Source organism: Oncorhynchus gorbuscha, unplaced genomic scaffold (genome assembly GCF_021184085.1).
Source record: "Oncorhynchus gorbuscha isolate QuinsamMale2020 ecotype Even-year unplaced genomic scaffold, OgorEven_v1.0 Un_scaffold_2416, whole genome shotgun sequence".
NCBI classification, from domain to species: Eukaryota; Metazoa; Chordata; class Actinopteri; order Salmoniformes; family Salmonidae; genus Oncorhynchus; species Oncorhynchus gorbuscha.
In genome coordinates this window covers 5,760-30,000 of record NW_025746935.1, presented here as the reverse complement: position 1 = coordinate 30,000, position 24,241 = coordinate 5,760, and the positions used below count along the sequence as shown (strand labels likewise).

The 24,241-nt window shown below is 43.0% G+C and overlaps 1 protein-coding gene across 1 annotated transcript; it reads right to left on the bottom strand.

Moving 5' to 3' along the window:
• Positions 1-7,950: 7,950 nt before the first annotated feature.
• LOC124025756 (lysophosphatidylcholine acyltransferase 1-like) lies at positions 7,951-23,176 on the bottom strand. Its single transcript, XM_046339096.1, has 4 exons — positions 22,947-23,176; positions 22,559-22,700; positions 21,980-22,129; positions 7,951-8,009 (listed from the first exon to the last, which is right to left on the bottom strand). The coding sequence occupies exons 1-4, from the start codon at positions 22,962-22,964 to the stop codon at positions 7,951-7,953; spliced, it is 369 nt and encodes a 122-aa protein (XP_046195052.1). The 5' UTR covers positions 22,965-23,176.
• Positions 23,177-24,241: the final 1,065 nt, after the last annotated feature.

Sequence of the window (24,241 nt, the reverse complement as noted above, 5' to 3'; positions counted from 1 at the left end):
TAGACAACTAAATGATTACTGCAGGTTCCTTCTAGACAACTAAATGATTACTGCAGGTTCCTTCTAGACAACTAAATGATTACTGCAGGTTCCTTCTAGACAACTAAATGATTACTGCAGGTTCCTTCTAGACAACTGAATGATTACTGCAGGTTCCTTCTAGACAACTAAATGATTACTGCAGGTTCCTTCTAGACAACTAAATGATTACTGCAGGTTCCTTCTAGACAACTAAATGATTACTGCAGGTTCCTTCTAGACAACTAAATGATTACTGCAGGTTCCTTCTAGACAACTAAATGATTACTGCAGGTTCCTTCTAGACAACTAAATGATTACTGCAGGTTCCTTCTAGACAACTAAATGATTACTGCAGGTTCCTTCTAGACAACTAAATGATTACTGCAGGTTCCTTCTAGACAACTAAATGATTACTGCAGGTTCCTTCTAGACAACTAAATGATTACTGCAGGTTCCTTCTAGACAACTAAATGATTACTGCAGGTTCCTTCTAGACAACTAAACGATTACTGCAGGTTCCTTCTAGACAACTAAATGATTACTGCAGGTTCCTTCTAGACAACTAAATGATTACTGCAGGTTCCTTCTAGACAACTAAATGATTACTGGAGGTTCCTTCTAGACAACTAAATGATTACTGGAGGTTCCTTCTAGACAACTAAATGATTACTGCAGGTTCCTTCTAGACAACTAAATGATTACTGCAGGTTCCTTCTAGACAACTAAATGATTACTGCAGGTTCCTTCTAGACAACTAAATGATTACTGCAGGTTCCTTCTAGACAACTAAATGATTACTGGAGGTTCCTTCTAGACAACTAAATGATTACTGGAGGTTCCTTCTGAACAACTAAAACAATATGAACTAATGAAAGATCATATGAACATAAAGTTCATGTCTCAGTAGAATAAATGTATTGTTTTTCTGACGTTTAGGGAGACGTTGTTGTCCTGGCAACACAATGCAAGTTCACGTACAGTGCTTCCTCCATATCGGCTGACTCGACATTGTTGGTTATCATGCTTTTACACCCGTGGTATCTTCAGCAAACTTGATGATGAAGTTGGTGTTGTGCAAAGCTACGCAGGTGAACAGGGAGTACAAAAGAGGACTGAGGACACAGCCCTGGGGGACCCCTGTGTTGAGTCAGTGTGTGTGGGTGAACAGGGAGTATAGCAGAGGACTAAGGACACAGCCCTGGGGGACCCCTGTGTTAAGAGTCAGTTTGTGGTTGAACTGGGAGTACAGCAGAGGACTGAGGACACAGTCCTGGGGGACCCCTGCGTTGAGTCAGTGTGTGTGGGTGAACAGGGAGTACAGCAGAGGACTAAGGACACAGCCCTGGGGGACCCCTGTGTTAAGAGTCAGTTTGTGGTTGAACAGGGAGTATAGCAGAGGACTGAGGACACAGCCCTGGGGGACCCCTGCGTTGAGTCAGTGTGTGTGGGTGAACAGGAAGTACAGCAGAGGACTGAGGACACAGCCCTGAGGGACCCCTGTGTTAAGAGTCAGTTTGTAGGCGAACAGGGAGTACAGCAGAGGGCTGAGGACACAGTCCTGGGGGACCCTGTGTTGAGTCAGTTAGTGGTTGAACTGGGAGTACAGCAGAGGACTGAGGACACAGCCCTGGGGGACCCCTGCGTTGAGTCAGTGTGTGTGGGTGAACAGGAAGTACAGCAGAGGACTGAAGACACAGTCCTGGGGGACCCTGTGTTAAGAGTCAGTTTGTGGGTGAACAGGGAGTACAGCATAGGGCTGAGGACACAGCCCTGGGGGACCCCTGTGTTAAGAGTCAGTGTGGAGGAGGTGTTGTTGCCAATCCTCACAGCCTGTGGTCTGCCTGTCAGGAAGACCTCCCCTGTCATGTCTCATCCTTTTACTGTAAAGGCCGTCTGCCTTTCTATTCAGTGGATTTAAAATCAAAGTCTACATTATAATAATGGAATTCTTCATTTGTCTTTAATGGAGTATTTTATGAATTATGTGAACTACTTCAAACTTTTTCAAAATGATCTACTGTCCTCTCAAGACCGTCCTCTCAATACTATCCACTCAATACCGTCCTCTCAATACTGTCCTCTCAATAGCGTCCTCTCAAGACTGTCCTCTCAGGACCTTCCTCTCAATACCGTCCTCTCAATACCATCCTCTCATGGTTGTCCTCTCAATACCGTCCTCTCAATACCGTCCTCTCAAGACCGTCCTCTCAATACCGTCCTCGCATGACTGTCCTCTCATTGTTGTCCTCTCATGACCGTCCTCTCATGACCATCCTCTCATGACTGTCCTCTCATGAAGACCGTCCTCTGACCATCCTCTCATGACTCATTGTTGTGACCGTCCTCTCATGACCGTCCTCTCATGACCGTCCTCTCAAGACCGTCCTCTCAAGACCGTCCTCTCAATACTGTCCTCTCAAGACCGTCCTCTCAAGACCGTCCTCTCAATACCGTCCTCTCAAGACCGTTCCTCTCAATACCTCGCATGACCGTACTCTCATGGTTGTCCACTCATGGTTGTCCTCTCATGACCGTTCCTCTCAAGACCGTCCTCTCAATACCGTCCTCTCAATACCGTCCTCTCAAGACCGTTCCTCTCAATACCGTCCTCGCATGACTGTCCTCTCATTGTTGTCCTCTCATGACCGTCCTCTCATGACCATCCTCTCATGACTGTCCTCTCATGACCGTCCTCTCATGACCGTCCTCTCATGACCATCCTCTCATGACCGTCCTCTCATTGTTGTCCTCTCATGACCGTCCTCTCATGACCGTCCTCTCATGACCGTCCTCTCATGACCGTCCTCTCATGACCGTCCTCTCATGACCGTCCTCTCATGGCCGTCCTCTCATGACCGTCCTCTCATTGTTGTCCTCTCATGACCGTCCTCTCATGACCGTCCTCTCATGACTGTCCTCTCATGACCGTCCTCTCATGACCGTCCTCTCATGACCGTCCTCTCATGACCGTCCTCTCATGACCGTCCTCTCATGACTGTCCTCTCATTGTTGTTCTCTCATGACCGTCCTCTCATTGTTGTCCTCTCATGACCGTCCTCTCATGACCGTCCTCTCATGACTGTCCTCTCATGACCGTCCTCTCATGACCGTCCTCTCATGACCGTCCTCTCATTGTTGTGCTCTCATGACCGTCCTCTCATGACCGTCCTCTCATGACCGTTCTCTCATGACCGTCCTCTCATGACCGTCCTCTCATGACCGTCCTCTCATGACTGTCCTCTCATGACCGTCCTCTCATTGTTGTGCTCTCATGACCGTCCTCTCATGACCGTCCTCTCATGACCGTCCTCTCATGACCGTCCTCTCATGACTGTCCTCTCATGACCGTCCTCTCATTGTTGTGCTCTCATGACCGTCCTCTCATGACTGTCCTCTCATGACCGTCCTCTCATGACCGTCCTCTCATTGTTGTGCTCTCATGACCGTCCTCTCATGACCGTCCTCTCATGACCGTCCTCTCATTGTTGTGCTCTCATGACCGTCCTCTCATGACCGTCCTCTCATGACCGTCCTCTCATGACCGTCCTCTCATGACCGTCCTCTCATTGTTGTGCTCTCATGACCGTCCTCTCATGACCGTCCTCTCATGACCGTCCTCTCATGACCGTCCTCTCATTGTTGTGCTCTCATGACCGTCCTCTCATTGTTGTGCTCTCATGACCGTCCTCTCATGACCGTCCTCTCATTGTTGTCCTCTCATGACCGTCCTCTCATGACCGTCCTCTCATTGTTGTGCTCTCATGACCGTCCTCTCATGACCGTCCTCTCATGACCGTCCTCTCATGACCGTCCTCTCATGACCGTCCTCTCATTGTTGTGCTCTCATGACCGTCCTCTCATTGTTGTGCTCTCATGACCGTCCTCTCATGACCGTCCTCTCATGACCGTCCTCTCATGACCGTCCTCTCATGACCGTCCTCTCATGACTGTCCTCTCATTGTTGTGCTCTCATGACCGTCCTCTCATGACCGTCCTCTCATGACCGTCCTCTCATGACCGTCCTCTCATGACTGTCCTCTCATTGTTGTGCTCTCATGACCGTCCTCTCATGACCGTCTTCTCATGACCGTCCTCTCATGACCGTCCTCTCATGACCGTCCTCTCATGACCGTCCTCTCATGACCGTCCTCTCATTGTTGTGCTCTCATGACCGTCCTCTCATGACTGTCCTCTCATTGTTGTCCTCTCATGACCGTCCTCTCATGACCGTCCTCTCATGACCGTCCTCTCATGACCGTCCTCTCATGACCGTCCTCTCATGACCGTCCTCTCATGACCGTCCTCTCATGAGTAGCACCATCTCTCATGCTCTTTGAAAAATGTTTCCAAAAAGGACCTTTGTCTCCATAGGAGAACCCTTCTTGTTTCCAGATAGAACTGTAGAACCTTCTGTAGTAGGAGAACCCTTCTTGTTTCCAGATAGAACTGTAGAACCTTCTGTAGTAGGAGAACCCTTCTTGTTTCCAGATAGAACTGTAGAACCTTCTGTAGTAGGAGAACCCTTCTTGTTTCCAGATAGAACTGTAGAACCTTCTGTAGTAGGAGAACCCTTCTTGTTTCCAGATAGAACTGTAGAACCTTCTGTAGTAGGAGAACCCTTCTTGTTTCCAGATAGAACTGTAGAACCTTCTGTAGTAGGAGAACCCTTCTTGTTTCCAGATAGAACTGTAGAACCTTCTGTAGTAGGAGAACCCTTCTTGTTTCCAGATAGAACTGTAGAACCTTCTGTAGTAGGAGAACCCTTCTTGTTTCCAGATAGAACTGTAGAACCTTCTGTAGTAGGAGAACCCTTCTTGTTTCCAGATAGAACTGTAGAACCTTCTGTAGTAGGAGAACCCTTCTTGTTTCCAGATAGAACTGTAGAACCTTCTGTAGTAGGAGAACCCTTCTTGTTTCCAGATAGAACTGTAGAACCTTCTGTAGTAGGAGAACCCTTCTTGTTTCCAGATAGAACTGTAGAACCTTCTGTAGTAGGAGAACCCAGAAGGGGTCTAACCTGGAAACAAAAAGGGTTCTCCTATGGGGACAGTCGAAGAAACCAATGAGGTTCTAGATAGCACATGTTTTTCTATGACATCACTCTCCAGTCACCTCACACCCCACTCTGTGTTAGTTCCCACCTGTCATTAGGGAAGTAGAGCTATATGATTGGATAGATGTGGTATGACCTCATCGATCAACACACCACATCCAATCACAAAGGGTTTCATATTGAGCTATATGATTGGATAGATGTTGTATGACCTCATCAATCAACACACCACATCCAATCACAAAGGGTTTCATATTGAGCTATATGATTGGATAGATGTGGTATGACCTCATCAATCAACACACCACATCCAATCACAAAGGGTTTCATATTGAGCTATATGATTGGATAGATGTTGTATGACCTCATCGATCAACACACCACATCCAATCACAAAGGGTTTCCTATTGAGCTATATGATTGGATAGATGTGGTATGACCTCATCGATCAACACACCACATCCAATCACAAAGGGTTTCATATTGAGCTATATGATTGGATAGATGTGGCATGACCTGTAAGACAGGAACAGGAACAGGCTAGGGCAGAACAGTAATCCAGTGGGCTGTTTCCCTGTGTGCATCCCAAATGGCACCCTATTCCCTACATAGTGCACTACTTTAGACCAGGGGAGGCACCCTATTCCCTACATAGTGCACTACTTTAGACCAATTGAGATGCAGCCCACTGTCTCCGTAACACAACAGCTGTGGTCTCAGAGGTCTGAGACGAGGATCCTGTCTCAACGTGATACATAACTATTACCATCTCATCATGCTACCTACAGACAGGTACCGTGTTCCAAACAGCACCCGATTCCCTACGTAGTGCACTACTTGAGACCAGAGCCCTATGGGAAATAGTGAGGGGTGGGGGAGGGGGCATTGATGGACGGGTGGACGGGTCCATTCTGTATGGTGTCGTCGCTGATGGGATCTCTCTAGGCAACAACAGGGACGCAGGGAAACGAGGGCCAGAGGTCCATTTATCCAGATGCTGTTTACCACGAACACTGCAAGTGTTCTCCATGAGGAAGACATAGAAAACGTGGGCTGATTATGCTGTGGCGTAGCTTAGCATATATTCTATGGTTGTTGTTGACAGGGGTGTGTGTGTGTGTGTGTGTGTGTGTGTGTGTGTGTGTGTGTGTGTGTGTGTGTGTGTGTGTGTGTGTGTGTGTGTGTGTGTGTGTGTGTGTGTGTGTGTGTGTGTGTGTGTGTGTGTGTGTGTGTGTGTGTGTGTGTGTGTGTGTGTGTGTTTGCGACAGCTTGACATGCAGGGAAACAATGATTACATTCTTTCTCCATGGAGTCATGGCTAAATCCAGTGATCCCAGACGATGCTGGAGGGGGGGCTCTATTGTCTGAGTCTCTGACTGACTGCTCCTGACCTTGTTTCTCTACAGAAACATACACGTGAATAAGACCTGGCTGAGAAATTAAACGAGACATTTTAACAAGAGTAACTCCACACCATTGGTCTTTCACCCCAAAAAATCCTAAATTAAGTATCTAGGGTTTGTCAATTCTTCAAGTAAAATCTATGCCATACAGTTAGTCAGTACTGCGGGATACGTTTACTGCCTGGACTGAAGATGTAGATACTACTGTAGATAGTGTATAATGATGTGCATCTGCTGCTGGACTGTCAAAGTACCTTACAGTAGTGAATTATACTCTAATTCACAGTAAATTACAGTAGTGAATTATATTATCATTCCCAGTAAATTACAGTAGTGAATTATATTATAATTCACAGTAAATTACAGTAGTTAATTATATTATAATTCACAGTAAATTACAGTAGTGAATTATATTATAATTCCCAGTAAATTATAGTAGTGAATTATATTATAATTCCCAGTAAATTACAGTAGTGAATTATATCATAATTCCCAGTAAATTACAGTAGTGAATTTAATGATAATTTACAGTAAATTACAGTAGTGAATTTAATGATAATTTACAGTAAATTACAGTAGTGAATTATATTATAATTCCCAGTAAATTACAGTAGTGAATTATATCATAATTCATGGTAAATTACAGTAGTGAATTATATTATTATTCCCAGTAAATTACAATAGTGAATTTAGTGATAATTTACAGTAAATTACAGTAGTGAATTATATTATTATTCCCAGTAAATTACAGTAGTGAATTATATTATAATAGAGTGAACAGTAAAAAGATGGCCTCCCGAGTGGGGCAGTGGTCTAAGGCACTGCATCTCAGTACTAGCTGTGCCACTAGAGATTCTGGGTTCGAGTCCAGGCTCTGTAGCAGCCGGCCGCGACCGGGAAACCCATGGGGCGGCGCACAATTGGCCCAGCGCAGCGCCGTCTGGGTTAGGGGAGGGTTTGGCCGGCAGAAGAAGCAGGTTGGGTCGTGTTTCGGAGGACGCACGACTCTCCATCTTCGCCTCTCCTGAGTCCGTACGGGAGTTGCGGCGATGAGACAAGACTGTAACTACCAATTGGATACCCCGAAAAAGGGATAAAATATATCTATATATTTTTTTTTAAGTGTAAAAAACCTCGGTCCAGTAAGTGTTCCCATTGAGATGGCGTTTCCTCTCCCACCATGAGAACACCGGGACATGACTCAGGTTTCACATTATGAAAGCTAGTGGTTTTCTCCCAGCTTCTGTTTTCAGCCAAACAGCACTAAGCTATGTATTTTCTCTGAGATCTAATGCTACTGGGGTAAGTCTCAAATGGCATCCTATTTTCTAGTGCACTATATAGGGAATGGAGGCTGCTGTACCCGCTCTAATACAATCCCACTCGGGCCCTGTAACAGCGGTGGACACGGGGATGGATATTACGGAGTGAGTTGGGAGATATATTGAGGGTAACCATCGTTAAATAACTGTCTTAGCCGTTGAGTTTACGGTTCTTGTACATAACCATGCTGAGGTTGCCTGTGGGCCTTTCTACGACACAGAGGGACAACACGGCAACAACACATCAACAAAACAAAGGAGTCAACGATAACAACACGTCGATAACAACACGTCAATAACACGTCAACAACAACACATCGACAACAACACGTCAACAACAACACGTCAACAACAACACGTCAACAACAACACGTCAACAACAACACGTCAATAACAACACGTCAACAACAACACGTCAACAACAACACGTCAATAACAACACGTCAATAACAACAACACGTCAACAACACGTCAATAACAACACGTCAACAACAACACGTAAACAACAACACGTCAATAACAACATGTCAATAACAACACGTCAACAACAACACGTCAACAACAACACGTCAACAACAACACGTCAATAACAACACGTCAATAACAACACGTCAACAACAACACGTCAACAACAACACGTCAATAACAACACGTCAATAACAACACGTCAATAACAACACGTCAATAACAACACGTCAACAACAACACGTCAACAACAACACGTCAACAACAACACGTCAATAACAACACGTCAACAACAACACGTCAATAACAACACGTCAATATCAACACGTCCCCATCTGTTAGCATGTTGTCAATGGAGGACAACCTGCATCAGTAAATGAGTTGTGATCAATGGCTGACCAAATGAAGGGCGGTGTGTATATACAGTGGGGGGAAAAGTATTTAGTCAGCCACCAATTGTGCAAGTTCTCCCTCTTACAAAGATGAGAGAGGCCTGTAATTTTCATCATAGGTACCCTTCGACTATGACATTGTAGGATTTTTTATGAATGTATTTGCAAATGATGGTGGAAAATAAGTATTTGGTCACCTACAAACAAGCAAGATTTCTGGCTCTCACAGACCTGTAACTTCTTCTTTAAGAGGCTCCTCTGTCCTCCACTCGTTACCTGTATTAATGGCACCTGTTTGAACTTGTTATCAGTATAAAAGACACCTGTCCACAACCTCAAACAGTCACACTCCAAACTCCACTATGGCCAAGACAAAAGAGCTGTCAAAGGACACCAGAAACAAAATTGTAGACCTGCACCAGGCTGGGAAGACTGAATCTACAATAGGTAAGCAGCTTGGTTTGAAGAAATCAACTGTGGGAGCAATTATTAGGAAATGGAAGATATACAAGACCAATGATAATCTCCCTCGATCTGGGGCTCCACGCAAGATCTCACCCAGTGGGGTCAAAATGATCACAAGAACGGTGAGCAAAAATCCCAGAACCACACGGGGGGACCTAGTGAATGACCTGCAGAGAGCTGGGACCAAAGTAACAAAGCCTACCATCAGTAACACACTATGGCGCCAGGGACTCAAATCCTGCAGTGCAAGATGTGTCCCCCTGCTTAAGCTAGTACATGTCCAGGCCCCTCTGAAGTTTGCTAGAGAGCATTTGGATGATCCAGAAGAAGATTGGGAGAATGTCCTGTGGTCAGATGAAACCAAAATATAACTTTTTGGTAAAAACTCAACTCGTGTTTGCATTTACATTTAAGTCATTTAGCAGACGCTCTTATCCAGAGCGACTTACAAATTGGTGCATTCACCTTAAGACATCCAGTGGAACAGTCACTTTACAATAGTGCATCTAAATCTTAAAGGGGGGGGGTGAGAGGGATTACTTATCCTATCCTAGGTATTCCTTAAAGAGGTGGGGTTTCAGGTGTCTCCGGAAGGTGGTGATTGACTCCGCTGTCCTGGCGTCGTGAGGGAGTTTGTTCCACCATTGGGGGGCCAGAGCAGCGAACAGTTTTGACTGGGCTGAGCGGGAGCTGTACTTCCTCAGTGGTAGGGAGGCGAGGAGGCCAGAGGTGGATGAACGCAGTGCCCTTGTTTGGGTGTAGGGCCTGATCAGAGCCTGGAGGTACTGAGGTGCCGTTCCCTCACAGCTCCGTAGGCAAGCACCATGGTCTTGTAGCGGATGCGAGCTTCAACTGGAAGCCAGTGGAGAGAGCGGAGGAGCGGGGTGACGTGAGAGAACTTGGGAAGGTTGAACACCAGACGGGCTGCGGCGTTCTGGATGAGTTGTAGGGGTTTAATGGCACAGGCAGGGAGCCCAGCCAACAGTGAGTTGCAGTAATCCAGACGGGAGATGACAAGTGCCTGGATTAGGACCTGCGCCGCTTCCTGTGTGAGGCAGGGTCGTACTCTGCGGATGTTGTAGAGCATGAACCTACAGGAACGGGCCACCGCCTTGATGTTAGTTGAGAACGACAGGGTGTTGTCCAGGATCACGCCAAGGTTCTTAGCGCTCTGGGAGGAGGACACAATGGAGTTGTCAACCGTGATGGCGAGATCATGGAACGGGCAGTCCTTCCCCGGGAGGAAGAGCAGCTCCGTCTTGCCGAGGTTCAGCTTGAGGTGGTGATCCGTCATCCACACTGATATGTCTGCCAGACATGCAGAGATGCGATTCGCCACCTGGTCATCAGAAGGGGGAAAGGAGAAGATTAATTGTGTGTCGTCTGCATAGCAATGATAGGAGAGACCATGTGAGGTTATGACAGAGCCAAGTGACTTGGTGTATAGCGAGAATAGGAGAGGGCCTAGAACAGAGCCCTGGGGGACACCAGTGGTGAGAGCGCGTGGTGAGGAGACAGATTCTCGCCACGCCACCTGGTAGGAGCGACCTGTCAGGTAGGATGCAATCCAAGCGTGGGCCGCGCCGGAGATGCCCAACTCGGAGAGGGTGGAGAGGAGGATCTGATGGTTCACAGTATCGAAGGCAGCCGATAGATCTAGAAGGATGAGAGCAGAGGAGAGAGAGTTAGCTTTAGCAGTGCGGAGCGCCTCCGTGATACAGAGGAGAGCAGTCTCAGTTGAATGACTAGTCTTGAAACCTGACTGATTTGGATCAAGAAGATCATTCAGAGAGAGATAGCGGGAGAGCTGGCCAAGTAGGTATGGTGTTCTTTGCATCCAAAGAACACCATACCTACTGTGAAGCATGGGGGTGGAATCATCATGCTTTGTGGCTGTTTTTCTGCAAAGGGACCAGGACAATTGATCCGTGTAAAGGAAAGAATGAATGGGGCCATGTATCGTGAGATTTTGAGTGAAAACCTCCTTCCATCAGCAAGGGCATTGAAGATTAAACGTGGTTGGGTCTTTCAGCATGACAATGATCTCAAACACACCGCCCGGGCAACGAAGGAGTGGCTTCGTAAGAAGCATTTGAAGGTCCTGGAGTGGCCTAGCCAATCTCCAGATCTCAACCCCATATAAAATCTTTGGAGGGAGTTGAAAGTCCATGTTGCCCAGCAACAGCCCCAAAACATCACTGCTCTAGAGGAATGGGCCAATATACCAGCAACAGTGTGTGAAAACCTTGTGAACACTTACAGAAAACGTTTGACCTCTGTCATTGCCAACAAAGTTATATAACAAAGTATTGAGATAAACTTTTGTTATTGACCAAACTTATTTTCCACCATCGTTTGCAAATAAATTAGCAAATAAATTCATAAAACATTCTACAATGTGATTTTCTGGATTTTTTCTTCTAATTTTGTCTGTCATAGTTGAAGTGTACCTATGATGAAAATTACAGGCCTCTCTCATCTTGTTAAGTGGGAGAACTTGCACAATTGGTGGCTGACGAAATACATTTTTGCCCCACTGTATGTATATATATATATTCGTCATCATGAACCGTAGTAGAAATGGGAAATATTGACATCATTTCAAAGTTCTGGGCAGAGATTGGGGAGCTCTGATTATGTTTAAAGAATATAACAATTCCTACATGCGTTCATTAACCAATTCAATTCAAATCACTCTGTCTGTTTCTAAGAATTTGTAAGATCCTTATTTGCATAAAATAGACCAGAGATCAGTCTATCAAAAGTTAGCCAATAGCATTTATTCTCGAGAGCGCTCCCCATAATGCCATGGACATTAGTTTACATACCTCACATTTCGTCATAAATGTCCCTCCTCCTCTCAGATACAATGGCAATATAGTTCACAAGTCTTCTTACCTTGTCTGCCACCTGTTAAACAATCTACTACTAGCCCCAGGTCTCTCCCCTCCCTGGGTAGGGACAGAATGTCCTGTAAGGAATGTCAGTATAGCCCAAGGTCTCTCCCCTCCCTGGGTAGGGACAGAATGTCCTGTAAGGAATGTCAGTATAGCCCCAGGTCTCTCCCCTCCCTGGGTAGGGACAGAATGTCCTGTAAGGAACACAGTATTCCAGCCGGTCTGATGATAGCTCCATTCGTTTCAAACAAGGAACAGAAAGTCCTTGTTCTAACTCTTGACTAAAACTACACACATTATAATTCAGTATTATGATTATAATAAGATTCATACATTCACACAGTAACATAGTAGTATTCTGTTTAGTTATAGTTTTAAGTTAAATGTATACATCATTGAGTCATTATTCATCGAAATCCCATAAGAGATGAACAATAGGTTGATCTGAAATGACTGGGGGTTATGGCAGGGTGCTGTTGATCAGGTCCTCCAGACTGGACTCACATTGGTCATCTGAAGTTACATTACAAACAGTAACATTTTAGCGAACCCCCAACTCCCCCTAACCTAATTCTCCTAACCTTTGTTGGTAACTCTACTAATCAGAAACATACATTCTCAATTCATTCTTCTTTGTTGTTATGATGCAACATGCAGCCTGGTCTCAGAGAAAGACGTTATAATACTATACATCATCTAAATTTATATGGTGTTGTACAACCGCTATTCCATTCGTAACGTAACCTAACGTCACGTAATGTATCATACTAAATGAAGGGGGGAAAAAATGTACGTACCAAATCCTACATATTGCCCTGAGGCCAGGTTGTTTCCTCAGGACACAATAAAACAAATGGGATCTCCCTGTTATTGGATTAAATAAACAGTTCAACAGAGGAGAGCGGCCATTCAAGGTGGTAATGAACAGACACACCCCCCCTCTCTATCTGTGGTTAGTTGAGGCCTCAAGAGGGAGACAGAATCTGTGCCATTTGTCAACAACCGTTTTCAACCTCATAGAACACCAGTCTGCATAGAACACCAGTCTACATAGAACCCGGTCTACATAGAACCCAGACTACATAGAGCACCAGTCTACATAGAACACCAGTCTACATAGAACCCAGACTACATAGAGCACCAGTCTACATAGAACCCAGACTAAATAGAACACCAGTCTACATAGAACACCAGTCTACATAGAACCCAGACTACATAGAGCACCAGTCTACATAGAACCCAGACTAAATAGAACACCAGTCTGCATAGAACACCAGTCTACATAGAACCCGGTCTACATAGAACCCAGACTACATAGAGCACCAGTCTACATAGAACACCAGTCTACATAGAACCTAGACTACATAGAGCACCAGTCTACATAGAACCCAGACTAAATAGAACACCAGTCTACATAGAACCCAGACTACATAGAGCACCAGTCTACATAGAACCCAGACTAAATAGAACACCAGTCTACATAGAACACCAGTCTACATAGAACACCAGACTACATAAAACACCAGTCTACATAGAACCCAGACTACATAGAACACCAGTCTACATAAAACACCAGTCTACATATAACACCAGTTTACATAGAACCCAGGCTACATAGAGCACCAGTCTACATAGAACCCAGACTACATTAAGCACCAGTCTACATAGAACACCAGTCTACATAGAACACCAGTTTACATAGAACCCAGACTACATAGAACACCAGTCTACATAGAACACCAGTCTACATAGAACCCAATCTACATAGAACACCAGTCTACATAGAACCCAGTCTACATAGAACACCAGTCTACATAGAACACCAGTCTACATAGAACACCAGTCTACATAGAACACCAGTCTACATAGAACACCAGACTACATAGAACAGCAGTCTACATATAACACCAGTCTACATAGAACACCAGTCTACATAGAACACCAGACTACATATAACACCAGTTTACATAGAACCCAGGCTACATAGAACACCAGTCTACATAGAACACCAGACTACATAGAACACCAGTCTACATAGAACACCAGTCTACATAGAACACCAGTTCTACATAGAACACCAGTCTACATAGAACACCAGTCTACATAGAACACCAGTCTACATAGAACCCAGACTACATAGAACACCAGTCTACATAGAACCCAGTCTACATAGAACACCAGTCTACATAGAACACCAGTCTACATAGAACACCAGTCTACATAGAACACCAGTCTACATAGAACCCAGTCTACATAGAACACCAGTCTACGTAGAACACCAGTCTACATAGAACCCAGTCTACATAGAACCCAGACTACATAGAACACCAGTTTACATAGAACCCAGACTACATAGAACACCAGTCTACATAGAACACCAGACTACATAGAACACCAGTCTACATAGAACACCAGTCTGCATAGAACACCAGTCTACGTAGAACACCAGTCTACATAGAACCCAGTCTACATAGAACCCAGACTACATAGAACACCAGTTTACATAGAACCCAGACTACATAGAACACCAGTCTACATAGAACACCCGACTACATAGAACACTAGTCTACATAAAACACCAGTCTGCATAGAACACCAGTCTACATAGAACCCTGTCTACATATAACACCAGTTTACATAGAACCCAGTCTACATAGAACACCAGCCTACATGGAACCCAGTCAACATAGAACCCAGTCTACATAGAATACCAGTCTACATAGAACACCAGTCTACATAGAGCCCAGACTAACGGCATTACATTAAGAAACACAGAAACTTGGTGTTAAATGTTGTATTTATTTGTATATTAAAGAGTCACATTGACAAGTTATATCATCATAGCGTTCCCAAAAATACACTTCAAAGTATCTTGCAGTAAATGACTGTTTAAGTACATTACAAATAAAAACTCAAGAGGAGAAAATAGAAAAATGTAGAGAGAAAGAACAGCAAATTCAGCACGATCCTGGTCCACACAGCAAAACCATCAGAAAGCTAGCATGCTAGGTATCAGTCTAGAGGAACCATCAGAAATCTAGCTAGCTAGGTATCAGTCTAGAGGAACCATCAGAAATCTAGCTAGCTAGGTATCAGTCTAGAGGAACCATCAGAAAGCTAGCTAGCTTGGTATCAGTCTAGAGGAACCATCAGAAAGCCAGCTAGCTAGCTATCAGTCTAGAGGAACCATCAGAAAGCTAGCTAGCTAGGTATCAGTCTAGAGGAACCATCAGCAAGCTAGCTAGCTTGGTATCAGTCTAGAGGAACCATCAGAAAGCCAGCTAGCTAGCTATCAGTCTAGAGGAACCATCAGTCTAGAGGTATCAGTCTAGAGAAGCCATCAGCTAAAGTCAGAAAGAGCTAGCTAGGTATCAGTCTAGAGGAACCATCAGAAAGTCAGATAGCTAGGTATCAGTATAGAGCATCACACAGGTTGATGTTTCGTCTTCAGTTCAGTGTGGGACACAGAAGAAGCAGGCAGCAGTAGTCGTAGCATAAATAAGATATCAGCTCTTACGGTTTGTCTTCAGAACCATTTTTAAAAAACCGATAGAAACAGAACGATTCTTGTATGTTGTGAGATATTTAAAACAATAGACAGACAACATGATGAAATGAATTAATAGTACGAGAACTAGGTGGACCAACTTTTGTTTTGCAACAACAACCTTTTTAGTCAGAGAGTCTTAATTTCACAGCTACCTAAATAATCCAAACGGAAAAAAACATCTGTGTTGACTATTCCTTGAATAAGCCAATCAGAAGCTTCCTCTTACCGGTCCGTTAAACCGTTAAACCGTTACCAATCTTGTGTTAGAACACGTCAAAGATCCTGAGACGACACAGTTCTAGAAAACTGAGCTAAATATAGAACACAGATCTCTTTCTTTACAACAACAACAAAAAAAAATTGGGGGGAGGTGAACTTGGGGATACAAACCCCCCTCTCCACACAACTGGAATTCCAGATCTTTATTAGTATGTGTTCCATTTAATAACAAATATGAAAAGATAATACAAGCATGGCCACAGTAATATACCACCATGAAATGAGAAGCAACAGACGTCACACATCCTCAGGAAAAAAAAGAGAATCCCATCTAAAGTGTAAACACAAATACATTATAGAAAACAAAACGGTATAAACATGTTCCCGTAGAAACAGATAAAGTAACTGTGGTGGTGAATTCTAGCAACAACAAAAGAGTCCCATTGTAAATGTGTGGATCCAGGCTTGCTAGGTTGGTGTGTTAGTAGGCCTGTCATATAGCAGGGGATCTGCACCTCAAGGCTTAACACACAACAGCTATTGTTCAACCTGGTACACGTTGACCAGGATGAAATCACAGCATGAAATAGAAGCACTAATTAACACAATATTGTTATGGAAATCATGATTTAAAAGTACATTTTGTTAAATATCAGTGATTTTAGTAGCTTTAAAAAAAAAAGATGACAGATTGTCTATACATTCTCTTTATATAATCATGAAAACCATAGATAGATAAATAGATAGATTCAAGGCTATTATTTTTATTTATTTTTAAATATGCATTTTGGCATCTAAAGCATTCGATAATATTAAGAATAAGAACAACAAGTTATATTAACAATAGATTTTGAGGCTGTTTGTGTACCACAACACAAATCTACTCCGTCCATTATACAAAAGGAACCAGGACAGACTTACTTTGAGCAACAGCACAAATCCACATGATAAAAACATCACATTTCTTGCTCACGGCAGGCAGGGAAATTAAATACATTTTTAAAAAATCAAATCAAATAAAAAATAATTTACGTAATTACCAGAAATTCACAAAATGCCCGCATTTGGAATAAAAATAAAAATACATATTCATTTGATCTCTTTGAAAGGAGAAGAAGTTGAGACGGTGAATGATGTCATATATTGCTCCCATTGTAAAGCTCTCTTTGGGGGGGGGGGTGTTTATGTAAACGACAGACATGGTATAAGGATGTGTTATAGAAACTACTTGTATTTAGAACCCATGGCGCTTTTAGATGGCAAACCCCTTCTCTATAGTAACAATCACCTGTCCAATAGACCTCTATAGTAACAATCTCCTGTCCAATAGACCTCTATAGTAACAATCACCTGTCCAATAGACCTCTATAGTAACAAATACCTGTCCATAGACCTCTATAGTAACAAATACCTGTCCCATAGACCTCTATAGTAACATATACCTGTCCCATAGACCTCTATAGTAACAAATACCTGTCCCATAGACCTCTATAGTAACATTCACCCATCCAATAGACCTCTATAGTAACAAATACCTGTCCCATAGACCTCTATAGTAACATTCACCCATCCAATAGACCTTTATAGTAACAAATACCTGTCCCATAGACCTCTATAGTAACAAATACCTGTCCAATAGACCTCTATAGTAACATTCACCCATCCAATAGACCTCTATAGTAACATATACCTGTCTAATAGACCTCTATAGTAACAAATACCTGTCCAATAGACCTCTATAGTAACATATACCTGTCCAATAGACCTCTATAGTAACAAATACCTGTCCCATAGACCTCTATAGTAACAAATACCTGTCCCATAGACCTCTATAGTAACAAATACCTGTCCCATAGACCTCTATAGTAACAAATACCTGTCCAATAGACCTCTATAGTAACAAATACCTGTCCAATAGACCTCTATAGTAACAAATACCTGTCCAATAGACCTCTATAGTAACAAATACCTGTCCAATAGACCTCTATAGTAACAAATACCTGTCCAATAGACCTCTATAGTAACATATACCTGTCCCATAGACCTCTATAGTAACAAATACCTGTCCAATAGACCTCTATAGTAACAAATACCTGTCCAATAGACCTCTATAGTAACATATACCTGTCCAATAGACCTCTATAGTAACAAATACCTGTCCCATAGACCTCTATAGTAACAAATACCTGTCCCATAGACCTCTATAGTAACAAATACCTGTCCAATAGACCTCTATAGTAACATTCACCCATCCAATAGACCTCTATAGTAACAAATACCTGTCCCATAGACCTCTATAGTAACAAATACCTGTCCAATAGACCTCTATAGTAACATATACCTGTCCAATAGACCTCTATAGTAACAAATACCTGTCCCATAGACCTCTATAGTAACAAATACCTGTCCAATAGACCTCTATAGTAACAAATACCTGTCCCATAGACCTCTATAGTAACATATACCTGTCCCATAGACCTCTATAGTAACGTCCAATAGACCTCTATAGTAACATATACCTGTCCCATAGACCTCTATAGTAACAAATACCTGTCCCATAGACCTCTATAGTAACAAATACCTGTCCCATAGACCTCTATAGTAACATTCACCCATCCAATAGACCTCTATAGTAACAAATACCTGTCCAATAGACCTCTATAGTAACAAATACCTGTCCCATAGACCTCTATAGTAACATTCAGGTGATTAACAGTGGATAGATCGACAGGTAGGTCCCAGATGGCACCCTATTCCCTACATAGTGCACTACTTTAGATCAGGGCCCTATTCCCTACATAGTGCACTACTTTAGACCAGAGCCCTATTCCCTATATAGTGCACTACTTTAGATCAGGGCCCTATTCCCTATATAGTGCACTACTTTAGATCAGGGCCCTATTCCCTATATAGAGCACTACTTTAGACCAGGGTCATATATAGTACACTACTTTAGACCAGAGCCCTATTCCCTACATAGTACACTACTTTAGACCAGGGCCCTATTCCCTATATAGTGCACTACTTTAGATCAGAGCCCTATTCCCTACATAGTACACTACTTTAGACCAGAGCCCTATTCCCTATATAGTGCACTACTTTAGACCAGAGCCCTATTCCCTATATAGTGCACTACTTTAGACCAGGGCCCTATTCCCTATATAGAGCACTACTTTAGACCAGGGTCATATATAGTACACTACTTTAGATCAGGGCCCTATTCCCTATATAGAGCACTACTTTAGACCAGGGTCATATAGTGCACTACTTTAGATCAGGGCCCTATTCCCTATATAGAGCACTACTTTAGACCAGGGTCATATATAGTACACTACTTTAGACCAGAGCCCTATTCCCTATATAGTGCACTACTTTAGACCAGGGCCCTATTCCCTATATAGTGCACTACTTTAGACCAGAGCCCTATTCCCTATATAGTGCACTACTTTAGACCAGAGCCCTATTCCCTATATAGTGCACTACTTTAGACCAGAGCCCTATTCCCTATATAGTGCACTACTTTAGACCAGGGCCCTATTCCCTACATAGTGCACTACTTTAGACCAGAGCCCTATTCCCTACATAGTGCACTACTTTAGACCAGAGCCCTATTCCCTACATAGTGCACTACTTTAGACCAGGGCCCTATTCCCTATATAGTGCACTACTTTAGACCAGAGCCCTATTCCTACATAGTGCACTACTTTAGACCAGGGCCCTATTCCCTACATAGTGCACTACTTTAGACCAGAGCCCTATTCCCTATATAGAGCACTACTTTAGACCAGGGTCATATATAGTACACTACTTTAGACCAGAGCCCTATTCCCTATATAGTGCACTACTTTAGACCAGAGCCCTATTCCCTACATAGTGCACTACTTTAGATCAGAGCCCTATTCCCTATATAGTGCACTACTTTAGACCAGAGCCCTATTCCCTACATAGTGCACTACTTTAGATCAGAGCCCTATTCCCTATATAGTGCACTACTTTAGACCAGGGCCCTATTCCCTATATAGTGCACTACTTTAGACCAGAGCCCTATTCCCTACATAGTGCACTACTTTAGACCAGGGCCCTATTCCCTACATAGTGCACTACTTTAGACCAGAGCCCTATTCCCTATATAGAGCACTACTTTAGACCAGGGTCATATATAGTACACTACTTTAGACCAGAGCCCTATTCCTATATAGTGCACTACTTTAGACCAGAGCCCTATTCCTACATAGTGCACTACTTTAGATCAGAGCCCTATTCCCTATATAGTGCACTACTTTAGACCAGAGCCCTATTCCCTACATAGTGCACTACTTTAGACCAGAGCCCTATTCCCTACATAGTGCACTACTTTAGATCAGAGCCCTATTCCCTATATAGTGCACTACTTTAGACCAGAGCCCTATTCCCTACATAGTGCACTACTTTAGACCAGGGCCCTATTCCCTACATAGTGCACTACTTTAGATTACGTCTATTTAAACAGGTTTACTGTCAGTTAAACAAACAAACAATGTAATCCAGCGAACATCTCATATATTAACTCAGATCTCATGTCTGAAGTCCTGGTCTTTAGGAGAGACGGTCGTCTGCACTGACGACAACGCAGTCGCATTACATGACTTACACCCTGCTGGTTCTGTTTTCCCTTAAAGCCACACCTTAAATCTGACCCCTCTGATATCAACCATAATCACACCTTAAACCTGACCTCTCTGATATCAGCCATAATCACACCTTAAACCGGACCCCTCTGATATCAACCATAATCACACCTTAAACCGGACCCCTCTGATATCAGCCATAATCACACCTAAATCTGACCCTCTGATATCAGCCATAATCACACCTTAAATCTGACCCCTCTGATATCAGCCATAATCACACCTTAAATCTGACCCCTCTGATATCAGCCATAATCACACCTTAAATCTGACCCATTTTACAGGTGTAGGATCTTAATTTGATCACCATGTTTCAGGAGAACTTTCCTGCATTTAAAATGTGTCGTGTATTTTAGGTTTAAAATTTATTTTGAAGTTTGTAATTTCCACTTAGAAATGTCAGACTTTATTTTCCCTTATTTTATATATTGATGTATTAACCTGCCCAAAAATTACCATACATTATAATCCATATAATAATTAAAACATTTCCTGTTGATGCAGGATTATTTTCCCTGCTGTAGCCAACTGGCTCAAATTAAGATCCTACATCTGTACATCAGCCATATTGCACCTCAAAAGTTCAATCAAAGCCAAAGTGGGCTCAGACAATGTCACTGGTGCTTTAAGGCTGTTCTATTCCATCACAGTCCCTCAATACTGCTCACTGACAGTAAAGCACCCAGAGTCAAACCTGCCATCTTTCCATCAGAAAGAAGAAGATTAAACTAAGAAATAAACACCGAATTCACTCAAAACTAAGGTTCCTTTCCTGGTTGAGGTGTTGTCTCTCGACCTCTCCCAGACCCCAACATGGAGGAAACATCACGTTCTTCTCTGGTTGAGGTATTGTCTCTCGACCTCTCCCAGACCCCAACATGGAGGAAACATCACGTTCTTCTCTGGTTGAGGTGTTGTCTCTCGACCTCTCCCAGACCCCAACATGGAGGAAACATCACATGTGCTTCCCTGGTTGAGGTGGTGTCTCGACCTCTCCCAGACCCCAACATGGAGGAAACATCACATGTTCTTCCCTGGTTGAGGTGGTGTCTCTCGACCTCTCCCAGACCCCAACATGGAGGAAACATCACATGTGCTTCCCTTCCAGTGTTTCATGCTTCACTTCTCCTCAATCGTCATCAGCCATCTTTTTGGCATTTAAAATGTTCCTTCCTCAGAACAAATACAGAAAAACTCTACGAAAAACAAACAACGTCAGATTACCAAGATCAAATGAACCGTAGAAACATTCTGGATACGGTTAATAAGGGTTACATTTCTCGTCTGTGTGTGTGTGTGTGTGTGTGTGTGTGTGTGTGTGTGTGTGTGTGTGTGTGTGTGTGTGTGTGTGTGTGTGTGTGTGTGTGTATCCGACTGACCATACATATAGCCCATCAACAACAACAACAACAACAACCCCACCACCCACTCTCTCACCAGGAGAGGTGGATTCTCAGGTGACTAACGGACTCAGTTGTGTTTCTTCACTGAACAGTCCGTCGTTGTGTCGTGGTGTTTGTCTCGCGGGCTGAAGTCAGGCAGAAGCCGTTGGTCTGAGGCTTGGCGTTGGGCGTGGCCTTGGGCTGGTGAGGACAGCCGTTACGGCCTGTATTGTCTGTGGACAGGTAGTCCTCACTGAAGTTTGGGTGATGCTCTGCAAAGCTCCTGAACTTGCCTGTTACCGCCACAGGGGGCGCCACACACAACAGTAAAGGTTATTCCAAGCAAGTTAAAATACAGTAACCTACAATTAACACACTAGAAAACAAGTGCATGTTTACAAAGATAGGTACACTCCTAATATTTACAAATGAACTAGAGATTACAGACACAACATAACTGTGGGTAGCCTAGTGGTTAGAGTGTTGGACTAGTAACCAGAAGGTTGCAAGTTCAAACCCCAGACCTGACAAGGTACAAATCTGTAGCTCTGCCCCTGAACAGGCAGTTAACCCACTGTTCCTAGACCGTCATTGAAAATAAGAATTTGTTCTTAACTGACTTGCCTGGTTAAATAAAGGTTCGAAATCACCCCAGGCGTATACTCCCACGAGCAGCTAAACAAGAAGACAAGTACAAGCTAGGAAGACAAGTCGTTTCTTACCAAAGGTGAGTTTCCCCGTGTCCTCTGTGTCGATAGCAGCGAAGAGACGTGAGACGTCGAGGTCAGCCACTCCTAACGCCGTCTTTAGGATGCAGGCCAACTCAGCCACTGTGATCGCACCGTCCTCCTCCGCCTCAAACATCTGGGATATATGCAAATAATAACTAACACACATTAGATGACCCATGACCCCTTTCACATCTCACTCACACCCATTGAGCCGGCTGGGCCTCAGACCATCTGTTAAAATCGACACGGTCTACAACTCACACCATGGGTCATTAGTACGTCCTCTCAAATGGAAACTGGCAGAAATATCAGTGGTCGTAGGCCCTCTGAAAAGACACCTTGACAGAGCATGAAACCAGAGCTGGAGCAGAAAACGTACCCTGAAGGCCAGTTTCATGGTCTCCAGAGTTTTAGCAGGTCTGCATACAACCGATAAGGCGATGACATATTCTCTGATGTCTATCACGTTGTCTTCCTGCTGGAGGAGAAGAGAGACGAACAGAGTGAAGAGTTACTGGTTAGAAGGAATCTGGCAAAGCACATGTCTAAACCTAATGTCTAAACCTAATGTCTGAATCTAATGTCTGAATCTAATGTCTGAACCTAATGTCTGAACCTAATGTCTGAACCTAATGTCTGAATCTAATGTCTGAATCTAATGTCTGAATCTAATGTCTGAATCTAATGTCTGAATCTAATGTCTGAATCTAATATCTGAATCTAATGTCTGAATCTAATGTCTAATGTCTGAATCTAATGTCTAATGTCTGAATCTAATGTCTAATGTCTAAATCTAATGTCTGAATCTAATGTCTGAATCTAATGTCTGAATCTAATGTCTGAACCTAATGTCTGAATCTAATGTCTAATGTCTGAATCTAATGTCTGAATCTAATGTCTAATGTCTGAATCTAATGTCTGAATCTAATGTCTGAATCTAATGTCTGAATCTAATGTCTAAATCTAATGTCTGAACCTAATGTCTGAATCTAATGTCTAATGTCTGAATCTAATGTCTGAACCTAATGTCTGAATCTAATGTCTAAATCTAATGTCTAAATCTAATGTCTAATGTCTGAATCTAATGTCTAAATCTAATGTCTAATGTCTGAATCTAATGTCTGAACCTAATGTCTGAATCTAATGTCTAAATCTAATGTCTGAATCTAATGTCTGAATCTAATGTCTGAATCTAATGTCTAAATCTAATGTCTAATGTCTGAATCTAATGTCTGAATCTAATGTCTGAATCTAATGTCTGAATCTAATGTCTAAATCTAATGTCTAATGTCTGAATCTAATGTCTAAATCTAATGTCTAATGTCTGAATCTAATGTCTGAATCTAATGTCTGAATCTAATGTCTGAATCTAATGTCTGAATCTAATGTCTAATGTCTAAATCTAATGTCTGAATCTAATGTCTAATGTCTGAATCTAATGTCTGAATCTAATGTCTGAATCTAATGTCTAAATCTAATGTCTGAATCTAATGTCTGAATCTAATGTCTGAATCTAATGTCTGAATCTAATGTCTAAATCTAATGTCTGAATCTAATGTCTGAATCTAATGTCTGAATCTAATGTCTAATGTCTGAATCTAATGTCTAATGTCTGAATCTAATGTCTAATGTCTGAATCTAATGTCTGAATCTAATGTCTGAATCTAATGTCTG